The 12,824-nt window shown below is 39.4% G+C and overlaps 2 protein-coding genes across 2 annotated transcripts in view; both read right to left on the bottom strand.

The window, feature by feature from the left end:
• TCAIM (T-cell activation inhibitor, mitochondrial) overlaps positions 1–2,018 on the bottom strand; it is a 55,420-nt gene extending 53,402 nt beyond the window's left edge. The window contains 1 exon segment of the mRNA XM_021071724.1: positions 1,755–2,018. The gene's annotated coding sequence lies outside the window, so the exon portion shown is untranslated.
• TOPAZ1 (testis and ovary specific PAZ domain containing 1) overlaps positions 6,079–12,824 on the bottom strand; it is a 69,292-nt gene continuing 62,546 nt past the window's right edge. Inside the window, 2 exon segments of the mRNA XM_021071723.1 lie at positions 6,079–6,373; positions 10,067–10,250. Of these exon segments, the coding sequence (XP_020927382.1) occupies positions 6,154–6,373; positions 10,067–10,250 (404 nt within the window). The 3' untranslated portion in view covers positions 6,079–6,153.

The following is a 12,824-nucleotide window of genomic DNA, read 5'->3' as shown; positions in this document are numbered from 1 at the left end:
CCACTGCTGGAGTTCTTGTTGTGGCTTCAGGGGAAACGAACTGGACTAGTATCTGTGAGGATGCAAGTTCGATCCCTGGCCTCCCTTTTTGGGTTAAGGATCTGATGTTGCTGCGAGCTGCAGTTGCAGCTCGATTTGACCCCTGGACTGGGAACTTCCATATACTGCACCTGCAGCCCTAAAGCAAAAAAAAAAAAAAAAAAAAAAAAAGGCCCACTGTTGGGTGTTCCCATTTTCAAGTGACAAAATCCAAATGCCTGGGACACCCAGATCAACTGCAAGATTCTGGTCTTCAATTTCTTACATGGACAGTTTTTGCCCACATTCCACATAACCACTATCCATCCTTCCACTTGGAATAGGCCTCAGGCATGTTACAAAATAACTAAAACGGTTCCCGTGTCCTCACCACACTTGGTAAGACACCCAACCCATCAACAGGCATTTACCCAGGCACTTACGTACCAGGCTCTCTCCAAGTACTGGGAACAGAAAAATAAGACACTCTACCTCGCCAAAAATTTACACTATAGGAAAGAGGGCAGGAGTGAAAAAAACAGACACAAGCAGATAATTATAAAACACTACAGTAAATGAAATGACAGAGCCTTGCACAGAGTATTAGAAGAAACTCCCAGGTGCTACATTTAGAGAATGGTGCTCTGGAAGACTTTGGATGGAGAGTGGAAGGCAAGAAGGTCCACATTCCTTTAAAAACCATCGGAAATGGCTGCTGTAATCCACTTAATAGTGATACTAGCTTCTATTTCATAAGATGAACATTTCTGATTTTAACCTAAATTCTGTGCTGTTAATAGAGAGACATCAAGTTTCCTGTTAGGTTTCAAATCAAATTTGGTAGAGAGATAACTAAATTGGTGGGAAAGCCAACTTATGGGTAGTTCAGAAAAAAACTTTTGTTTAAATTACTTTTGACTGAAATCATTTTTACCAAATGGAGGTCCTAGAACTGATCTGTGGCCATTTGGCACATTTTTATTTGAAAGTAACTTATTTTAAAAGAGTTAATATCCTCAGGCTACTCTCATTTAAACTTAGTAACTATCTTGTCAGGTTTTAAAAAGTAGTTCTAAGGAGAGAGAAAAACAGGCAATTTTTGGTTGCTTTTCAGTTTAATACTTGTTAGAGAAGGTGAAAGGACCAAGAAAAAGCAAAAGTAAAAGCAGGAAGCCCTTTAGAGAAATTAATAAATTGTAGCAAAGTATTTAGGTTTTTAAGATTCCTTTTCTAAATCTGCCATGAGATTTGAATAACAATTCCTATGATAAGTCAAAGACTTCGGGGAAGTATGACAGACGGAAAAATAAAACCTAAATCACCTTAGGTTTCTCATTTCAAAACAAGTTAAAACAGATGCGTTGCGGGTACTCTGGCCCCTGGCACTGCCTGTGTTCAAAAGCTGGAACTTGGGGACTCCAAGAGCAGCCCACCCCCAACGCCGCCCCCACCCCCTCCTGCGCCCAACAGCCTGAAGGCACAAACGGAGTCCCTCCCCACCTTCTCCTTAACAGTTCAGGCACGGATCTGCCCAGAGAGTTTCCACCGACCCGCTCCACCTCCCACCACATACCAAGAGGAACAGTCGCTCCTACCGCAGGGGTGTGCGGCGGCGCGCTGGGCCGTGCTGGGCCGTGCGGGAGCGCATGCGCACCGGGGCCCCGGGCGGACCAACGAGCGCGCGCTGCCGGCCTGGTCCTCCACCCGCCCGAAGACAAACTCTGACAAGCCCCTACCCGCAGTGCTTTCTCGGCCTCCCGCCCTCGAAATCTCAGCTGGGTGCGTTCCGCTCCACCCGTCCTTCTGCGCCGGCTGCGGAGGCTGGCTAGAGAGGAGTCGCAGAACGCGCTCTCATTGGCCGAAGCATGCCAAGTCTTCCTTTCGGGCGCCTGCGCGTAGCAGGAGACGCGGGTTAAAACCCTAGAGGCTCTCAGCCCCGCGCTGACGTCAACAACCAGGTGACCGCCTGTCTTGCACGCAGCCTTGGAAGCTCAGATCCGTTTTCTTACCTCCGGCCGGGAAGAGGCTCAGCGCGCTCCGCTGAAAGCTTTGAGAAGTGCGACTGGAGAGCTCTAAGAGATGTGAAGGACGAAGCGGGAGGGAGTCGGAAGATGATTGGGCGGCAGGTGGCCGGAAGGTCTTTGCGCGGAGGGCGTGTAAAGAAGTGCGATTGAACGCGAGATGGAGCCGGGAGATTGGAGCGGGGGGCTAGAGCGCGCACGCATGCGCCGGCTCTGCTCCCCACCCACCCCACCCCCACTCCGATCCGGGTGCCCCCAACCCTGGCCGCCTGGGACGGCTGGAGGCTGCCTGGGCGTTTCAGCCAACACTGTGTTAGGAGCTGGCGCCTTAACTACAGCTCTCACTTGAAAGCTCCAGATTTTAAAGTTCTTAAAAAGCATGTCCTTTAGCTTTTAGTTTTTCTTCAGACCAAAAAGTGTCTTAAAAGTATTCCCTTTGGCATTTTCCCATAAATATAGCTAATTAAAAAAATTTTTTTTTCCGGTTTGCATTTTCTTTTTAACCTCGGGCCCCTTCAATATCTGGGTATTTTGAAACCTTAAGCACTCTCCATCAGCTTGGGGGTTTTAATATTACATGTACTTCGCTTTTAAGACTTTGGTTACCCGCATAAACTGCCACAGAGAGAATAAGGCAAATACAATTAGAGCTTTTTTTCCTTTTCTCTCTTTTGGCACCGTCGACCGAGGTTTAAAAGCAAACACCACCCCCTCCCCAAACCTCTATTTGTTCCAGCCCTCAGAGTTCCTGACCTCTCATTAGAAACAATCTGGGCAACCTGTGGTCTGTTCCATTCAACCCCATTTTTACTTTAAAAGCTTGTTTGTCATCTCTTGCATTTTCATCCTTTCAAATGCATCCATGCCACTGGCATCTGAATAGTCTCATATTTCTTTAATTCTTTTCTTTGGGTTTCACTTATCAGCCATAGAAAAAACTAGATTATAATTGCCCACTTACTGTTCTCCACCCTCAAAGTCACCTCAAACTGATTGTGGTAATCTCCAAACTATTTCCTAGGTTCTGAATTTTAGTAATGGCAGTCCAGTTTGTTCATACTAGAGAACTGTCTTGACCATCACCTTCTGCCTCTCTATCCCATTCATGTGTATTCACCATTCCACATTTTATCTTAGCAGAGCATTCTGCCTAGTGCTAGGCTTTACCGTTTTTATTCTTGTGAGGTTATACTCATTCCAATCATGCTGCCATTACCCTATTTTGGGACTCCTTTAAGAAATACGTTTAGTCCTGCTAGTCACACTTATTATCTTATTCAGAGTTTTTCTCTAAATGATTTAAAATTATGGTTTAAAGGAACTTCCCTTGTGGTGCAGTGGGTTAAGGATCCTGTGTTGCTGCAGCTATGGCTCAGAGGCTGCTACTGCAGCACAGTTTGATCCTTGGCCCAGGAACTTTCACATGCTGTGGCATGGCCTAAATAAATAAATAAATAATGGTGTAAAGTATCAAATCTAATGTATCAAGCTAAGGACTGAGGATGATCACCTTGAGAATGACTGCTACAGATTTCTGAAGATGGGTTCAGAGAAGTTTAAACCTCCTAAGACGGTCTGAAAGGTACAATCTTTGTTTGGATAGTTAAGTTCTGGTATATTTAAAGTACTGATTTCTTTAGTCATACCTAAGGTAACATACATAAATTACAAAATTTCAAGATACAGATAGTATTATACTAAAGGAAATAGATACACTAAAGGAAAACTTCAAAGAATAATTAAAGATTTTTGGTATAACTCAGAAGGTACTCTGGAATTTTAGTTTGTGTGAGTCAATTTCCAATATTATTTTATTATTCTAGATTACAAATGTAGAATAGACATTAGAGATTGGACTGAGTGTTCATCAAATCTACTTCACAACCCTAAAGGTTTTTCTGAAAGCCCCAGACACCTGCTTGCATATTTTTGCCTATATGTCTCCTTCTTATTAAATGCTTCATGACACTCAGTTTGTGATTTTCCATTGTTTGGGTTATTGGGATTCACCATACTTAGGTTTACCTAATTTAAAAAGAAGTCAAAAAATAATTTGAAAAATTGGAGTTCCCTGGTGGCTCAGCGGGTTAAGGCTCTGGTGTTGTCACTGCTGTGGTGCAGCTTTGATCTCTGGCCACAGAACTTCCATATGCTGCAGGCTCGGCCAAAACAAAACAAAACTTGAAAAATCACTTGCAGTTTGGGTAAAACTTAAAATTTTTAGTATTTGCACCCTCACACCATGCACAAAAATAAACTCGAAAAAATGGCTGAAAGACTTAAACATAAGACATCATAGAACTCCTAGGTGAGAACACAGGCAAAACATTCTCTGACATCAACCATACTTTTCTTAGGTCCATCTCCAAAGCAATAGAAATAAAAAAATAAACAAATGGGACCTAATCAAACCTAACAGGCTTTTGCACAACAAAGGAAATCATCAAAAAACCAAAAAGACAACCTACAGAATGGGAGAAACAACCCCAACCAAATAGAAAAATGGGCAGAAGACCAAAAGAGACATTTCTCCAAAGAAGACATACAGATGGCTAGCGGACACATCATTAATTATTAGAGAAATGAAAATCAAAACTTCAATAGGAGTTCCCGTCGTGCGCAGTGGTTAACGAATCCGACTAGGAACCATGAGGTGTGGGTTCGATCCTGCCCTTGCTCAGTGGGTTAACGATCCGGCGTTGCCGTGAGCTGTGGTGTAGGTTGCAGACGCGGCTCGGATCCCGCGTTGCTGTGGCTCTGGCGTAGGCCGGTGGCTACAGCTCCGATTCAAGCCCTAGCCTGGGAACCTCCATATGCCGCGGGAGCGGCCCAAGAAATAGCAACAACAACAACAACAAAAAAGACAAAAGACAAAAGACACACACACACACACACACACACAAAAAAAACTACAATAAAGTACCAACTCACACTGGTCAGAATGGCCATCATTAATAAGTCTATAAATAACAAATGCTGAGAGGGGGTGGAGAAAAGGGAACTCTCCTATACTGTTGATGGGAATGTAAACTGGGACAACCACTATGGAAAACAGTTTGGGGGTTCCTCAGAAAACTAAATATAGAACTATCATAAGATCCAGCAATTCCATTCCTGGCCATATACCTGAACAAAACTTTCATTCAAAAAGATATATGCACCCCTATGTTCATAGTAGCACTATTCACAATAGCCAAGACATGGAAGCGACCTAAATATCCATTGACAGATGGATTAAGATGGGATATATACACAATGGAATACTACTCAACCATAAAAAAGAACAAAATCATGCCATTTGCAGCAAAATGGATGCAACTGGAGATTCTTACATCAAGTGAGGTTAAGTCAGAAAGACAAATACCATACGCTATCAGTTACAGGTGGAATCTAAAATGTGGCACAAGTGAACCTATCTACAGAACAGAAAGAGACAGACATGGAGAACAGACTTATGGCTGCCAAAGAGGAGGGGGAGGGAGTGGGATGGACTGGAAGTCCGGGGTTAGTAGATGCAAACTATTACATTTAGAATGGATAAGCAATGAGGTCCTACAGTATACCACAGGGAAATATATCTAATCTCTTGTGACAGAACATGATGGAAGATAATGAGAAAAAGAATGTATATATATGTATGACTGGGTCACTCAGCAGAAATTGGCACAGCATTATAAATCAAGTATAATAAAAAAAAAAGATTCATGGAGTTCCTGTTGTGGCTCAGTGGTAAGGAATGCGGTTAGTATCCATGAGGACATGGGTTCAATCCCACACAGGTTCAATCCCTGGCCTCATTCAGTGGATTAAGGATCCGGCGTTGCTGTGAACTGTGGTGTAGGTCAGAGATACGACTTGGTTCCCACATTGCTGTGGCTCTGGTGTAGGCCTGCAGCTGTAGCTCTGATTTGACCCTTAACCTGGAACTTCTATATGCTGCAGGTGCAGCCCCAAAAAGACCAAAAAAAAAAAAAAATTATTTTTTGTAGTGTTTGAAAACTATTAAATTACCATGAATCAATAAAGAACAAAAGCTGAATATGGTGAAAACTATTTTTATTGCCTTTTATTTTCAACAATGATTACTTGAACTTAAAAAAAAAGTCTTTAATAACTAACGGTTATTGAAAAGCCAAACCTTTCCAGCCCACTTCATATTCTCTTTCAACCATTTGAGGGCAGAACAATGTTCCAAACTATAAACCTGTTCCTTATTAACATTGACGGTCATGTGCTTAATGAAAAGCTTTGGATCTGATATACGAGCAGCCATAATTAATCTTTCCACTGCAGCTTGATAATCGTCCTTGCTCCGAGATTTGTTTTCTTCGCATCTACAAAGTGAACACCTCATAAAGTCAGAAACTCTTAAAAGAAGCTATATAGTTTCTTTAAGAGATAGTGATTTACATTTACTGGTTCTAAGCAATGACAATCTTTTTATTATATTCTTCTAACAGTGGTTTTCATACTTGTTTGACCATGACACACAGTAATAAAGACATTCTATACTGTGACTCAGTATACACCTGCATACATAAAAATTAAGTTTCACAAAATAAGATTTACTCTTATGACAATGTACTCTATTTTCTATTGTTTCATTTGTTTTTTAATAAAATGGATGTAACTTCTTAAATTGACTGCACTACACAAATGGACTACAAGCCACAATATGGAAATACTGATCTAGAACACAACTAATAACCTCTATTTTTGTATTTTCAAAATTAATAGTTATACAATTATTCTCTATAATGCATAAAAGAATATTAAATATAATCATGTTTGGAGGTACTAACATTCACTTGTGTTACCTTGATATGGATCTTTTTCGTTATAACGTATACTTAATATGTAGCTCACATTTGATAACAAATTATAGATAGCTATACATCTTTTTTTTTAGGGCTGCACCTGCAGCATATGGAGGTTCCCAGGCTAGGGGTCTAACAGGAGCTTCAGTTGCAGGCCTATACCACAGCCATAGCAGTGCCAGATCTGAGTCACGTCTGCAACCTACACAACAGCTCATGGCAACACTGGATCCTTAACCCACTGAGCCAAGTCAGGGATCGAACCTGCATCTTCATGGATTCTAGTTGGGTTTGTTACCACTGGGCCACAATGGGAACTCTGTAGTTATATGTCTTTACTAAATTTCCAGGTTTATTTTTTTTTTCAGTCCTGATTTAAGGTACTTCACTAAAGCACTAGAATTTACTTTATAATAACTTTCTTACCAGTTTCCGAATTTCATAAAATTCATTCTTATGGCCATTTTTTCTATGGGATACGGAGTAGAAAGTATTTAAGATACAGATGTGGCTGCTATTTGCCACCACTTTTTCTTTGTATTCACTGTGTCCTGCTCTCAGCACCTACAATACCCAAGGGCCTGGCAACAACACCCAAGTACAAGCCTTCCTGCATCAGCAACACAGTGTGTTCCACAGAGTGGTGGGAGTGAGGGCTTCCATCTGGAACAGGAACCAGTAGTCACAGAGAAGAAAGGTGGGTCAGGCCCCTTCTGGTACATTTTGCCTTAGGAATTGGTAGACTGTGCATATGCCAACTATGTGTAGTTTTTGAACTTCTGAAGATGAATAAAATTTTCTCTCAGAGGTTAATGTAACAAGGCAGGGCTCAGTATGATAATAATAGAAAAACCAATACTGGTTTGGACAAAACTGAAGATCCAGGTGTATTACTAGTTATGTTACTGGTGTTACAAATATCCCCCTAATCTAATAATGCATAAGGAGACTGTGTATGTGTGGGGAATAGAAAGCTATGAGAAAACCAAACCCTTATTAGGATGATGGGAGCCCAAATGCCTCACATCACTATGGTGCATAGTCGTAAAGAGGAGGCCCTCCGAAAAGAGCTCTAACAAAAAAACTAGTTTTAGTGGATTTAAAAAAAAAGGTGGGCTTAAGTTATTTCCCAATTCTCCTCCCCTTGAGTATGGGCTGGACTGAATGACTTGTTTATCACCAATAAATAAAGCATAAATGACAGTCTACAACTTGGGACACTATTGTTAGACATCAATTTTTCATGGTTCCTAGCATTTCTTGAAAGTTTTGAGAGCAGAGACATTGACTAACCCTTGTTCCAGATTTCAAGGACATTTAATTTAGTGAATGACCCTGAAAGACAGAGATAGGTTCTTCTTGTAGAGCAAAACACAGGTGTGCTTACAGATTTACAAGGTGGGGATAGAGTTTCCCTGAAGGGGAAAGGGGCAGGCATGCTTATTACCCATCATAGAAGATCTGAGTTCCTAAGTTGAGGATTCCTCTCCTGTAATGGAACCCACTGCATGTGCAGGTATCCACCTGGGCCCGTATGTGGGACTTAGGAGCAAGAGGAACAGATACAAGTATTCAGATAATCATGCTGCTAGCTGTGCCACAAGTAATAAAGTCCTGTCCCCAACCCAGGCGTCTTGTATCTTATGCTTCCCATCCATGTAACTATGGCAGGCTGACTTAGAGGCTGAAAATAGGGGAAACCTCAGCCTTCACAGTTCCTGATGTAGGTCATAAAAGGCACTGTAGTTTCCTCCTTGCGTTCTCTCTCCTGAATCACTCATTCTGAGAAAAGTTTGCTGTCGTGAAGACACTTAAGGAACCCATGGAGGGGCCCATGTGGTAAGAGGCTGAGGCCTCCTGCCAACAGGCATGTGAGCGAGCCTGGCATCTGGAAAACAGATTCTCCCACCCCAGTGACACTGTCAGGCAAGTAACTTCAGGTCCTGACCACACCCTGACTCCAACTCTGTGAGAGACCCTGAACCATCCTGCTAACAAGCTACTCCAAAATTCATGATCCACAGAAACTAAGGTAATATTTGCTGTCTTAAGCCACTAAGTTTTGGGATATTTTATACAATGTAATAGATAACAATATTCAGTCTGAGGATCTGGTTTGTAGCACCAATAAACTGAAGCAAAATTCTTGTCAAGAAACTCTAAAACAGGGGTCCCATGAGGTCTTTTTTTTTTTTTTTTTTTTTGGGCCATACCTGTGGCATATGGAAGTTCCAGGGCTAGGGGTCAAATAGGAGCTGCAGCTGCAGGCCTGCACCACAGCCACAACAATGCCAGTTTCAAGCTACATCTGTGATCAATGCCACAGCTTGCAGCAATGCTGGATCCTTAACCCACTGATAGAGGCCAGAGATCAAACCCACATCTCATGAATACTATGTCAGGTTCTTAACCTGCTGAGCCACAATGGTAACTCCTCCATGAGATCCTTATATTACAAGTTTCCTGGATAGAGGTGACAAGAAATTGGAGCAGTATAAACCTAAATTCTGGGGCTTTGAACAAAATTATTTGAAGGGGTGCCACTCTGGTCCAACAGCTACATTATAGTATTTGTGCATTTATAATAGGAATTAAAAATACTGAAACTATAGTATGAGAAAAAGAATGTGTGTGTATATATATATATATATGCATATATATATTTCTAAAATATATATACACAATTGGGTCACTCTGCTATATAGCAGAAATTGACAGTACACTGTAAATCAACTATAATAAAAAGTGAAAATAAAAATACTGAAACTAGGCTGATGGCTTTATTTTCAACAAGATTCTTGACTGAACCTAACAAATTATCATATATTTCCCTTTTAGACCTGGTTCTTAAGACCTTTTGTGTTGACCGAAAAGATAAATAATTTTTAAATATTGATCTAAAAACTATCAGTACGTGAAAAGATCCATACCTGAAGAAGAATCACCTCTTGGAACATCTAACAAGATCTTTGAAGTTGTTAAAGTGTTTATTGAAAGGTACTAACTTATTTGGTTTTTAGTCTCAAATAGGTCAAATCCTTTCTCAAAATAAATGTTACCAAAGTTCATCAATACACACATGAACAGGTATATAAATATATAAATGTTATATGTATATATACATGTTTATGAAAAACATTTACATCCTAGGGCAGGTGTAGGGAGCCACAATCTGCTTTCAGGATTCAGTTAAAAGTTATTTCAACCAACCTTTTTAAAACTATCTGCAGCATCTGTGTAGAAGTTCCAGGACTCTGAATACTACTAGCATTAGATACCAGGAAGATTTCAATAGCTAAAAGCATTTCAATCTCAGACAAATAGGAAGGAATTAGTAGAAGTTTCCGGTACAAATTTCCCTCCAGTGGTGGGTAGCAACCCAGTGAAAGCGCACCTGAAAATCAAGTAATAGATCAAACTTTACTAAAGCCTCTCAAAAGTCCAGGCTTCCAAAATATCCACAGGTGATAAGAACTTACGTTATAGAATAACTCTTCACATAAAAAGATTTATTGAAAAAATTATATGGTAGTAAACTTATCCTGGTGCATATGAAATCATTCTTTGCAAAATGTTTTGAAACATTAAATACAAACTGAGAAAAAAAAAAAACAAACCTAAAAAATGACCTTTGAGCCTCAGTGTGGTAATTGCTTATTAATTTCAAGCCACAGTCAACAGACGATAATTTCAGAATAACTAAAAAAATCAGAATAGGGTTTTGTTTTACTGGGATCTGGGTCTAACAGCAACTACATATATTTATAATAACTGCCTATCTTGAATTATGAATTCAAAATGTAGAAAGAAAACAGAGACTGTAATTTGAAGCTTTTACTTTGCATCACAGTTTTATTTTGAGTACGTTATTTAGAATGCTCCTAGTTTGTGCCATACATATTTGCTTTTCTTACTATAGGTTTTGGCATTGTGCTAAACACTAGATATGAAGATGAATAAAATACCTTTCCCTTACAGGTGCTCATTGTGTTGTTCACCAATTCATGTTTTAAAAAATGAACTTTTCCAAAGAGAGACTCAACTTTTAAACTGTTTAGGTGCTTATTACAAGTGATATATAGGGAAATCCCCTATACCCAAGTCCTAGGACATCCAAATTGCATATAGGCAATATTATATTGTCGTGTTTTACTGAAACAAATTTAAATCTGCATGTAAGAATTGTTTAAAATATTTTATTAAGATAAGTTTCTTCAAGAAACCTTTCTAATGTGGAGGATGATGCCTAATCTTTGAGGACCTACTATGTGCCAGGTACCTGTGCTAAACACATAAGTTTTATATAATTTTAACCTGACAGTTTACTACCTTTGAAATTAACTACAACACCCCCCTATATTATAGCTCGGGGGCTTTGGGTAGTGCCCTGGCCTTCTGACTCCAGATTTTGGAATCCTAACCACTAGGAAGTCTCACCTCGCTAGATCACTGCCAGGACTGGTGAACTAACTGGACTCATTAAACTTCCTAGCTATTGGTAGGTATAATTTACATGCATTGCTATTTTACTTTTCTGAGCAGAAGAGGAAAACAAAAGTCAACAAACTGAGTAGAAATTTAGTAACATTACTTTTTCCCCTAAAATCAAACATGAAAAGAAAAATACTCCTATGTGGTTTTGTGGGGAAAAGTAATGGAAAGATACACTAATAACATCTCCCCTTTCTGACTTTTCAGCTCTGAGAGAAAAGCAGTATTTTTAGGACTAGTAGCAAACCAGGAGCGTCAGGAAGACGACTATGCTGTCCCTGGACAATTTCCTCCTGATTAGTTAGGGAACAAAAGCAAAGCAGTCAAGAAAGTGAAACTCATGGAATGGAAAAAAAAATTGAATTCATGTATCTGAAATAAAACTTGTATCTAGAGAGTGTGTGTGTATATATGCATCTTAAATATTTATATATACCCACATACTTAAGACACTCAATAAGAAAAAATAAGAAAAAGTCCTCAATTTTAAAAAGTGCAAAGAAAAAATATGTGAAGGATCTAATACACATTTCTTAATGAAGATATACAAATGGCCAAAAAGCACATAAAAAGATGCTTAATATTGTTAGTCATTAGAAACATGCAAATTAAAACCTCAGTGAGATATTGCTTTATATTTACTAGGAAGGCTAAAATAAAAAAAACCTCAGTAACATGTATTGTAAGGATGTGAAGAAATTGGAAATCCCATACATAACCGGTGGGAATAAAAATGTAAAACAGTACAGCTTCTTCTTCTTCGGAAAACAATTTGGCAGTTCCTTAAAATGCTAAACTGTATGAGCAAGCAATTCTGCTCCCAAGAGAAATGAAAAACATATGTTCACATAAAAATTTGTATGTGAATGTTTAAAGCATATTTATAATAGCTAAAAAATAGAAACAATGCAAATGTCCATCAACTGACAGCTGGGGAAACTAATCGCATACAATGGAATATTATTCAGCAATAAAAAAGGAAAGACATATTGATATAGGCTACAACAAATATGGGTAAACTTTGAAAATATTATGTTAAGTGTACAAAGCAAATCACAAAAAAATAGACATTGAATGATTCCATTTTTGTTAAATGCCCCAAACAGGCAAATCCATAGAGACAGAGAGATTAATTGTTACTCAGGAAGTTACAGTAAATAGTACATAAAGTGTTTGTGGTGTGACTTCTAGCAGTATCAGGGAAATAGTATAAGGAGTTGAAACATAATCACGAACTTGAAGTGTTATGAACAAACAACTCTACTGATCTGCACATATGTTGGGATGTTTGACACATCTGGCACAGTGGGGACAGAGAGCAGGTACTCATACGTTTGTTCTATAGATTACAGTGGTAGAAATGGAAATTTAAGACAAATTACTGCACAAAGGCAGAAGAGAATTTCTTACTAGATCTAGATTCTACACAGAACTGTTTCTAATTAAAATACCAGCGAGGAGGTTAAGACTAGAGAAA

This window comes from Sus scrofa, chromosome 13 (genome assembly GCF_000003025.6).
Source record: "Sus scrofa isolate TJ Tabasco breed Duroc chromosome 13, Sscrofa11.1, whole genome shotgun sequence".
In the NCBI taxonomy this organism is placed as follows: domain Eukaryota; kingdom Metazoa; phylum Chordata; class Mammalia; order Artiodactyla; family Suidae; genus Sus; species Sus scrofa.
Note: the sequence above shows the minus strand (reverse complement) of the source record. Positions and strands in the feature narration are given on the sequence as shown.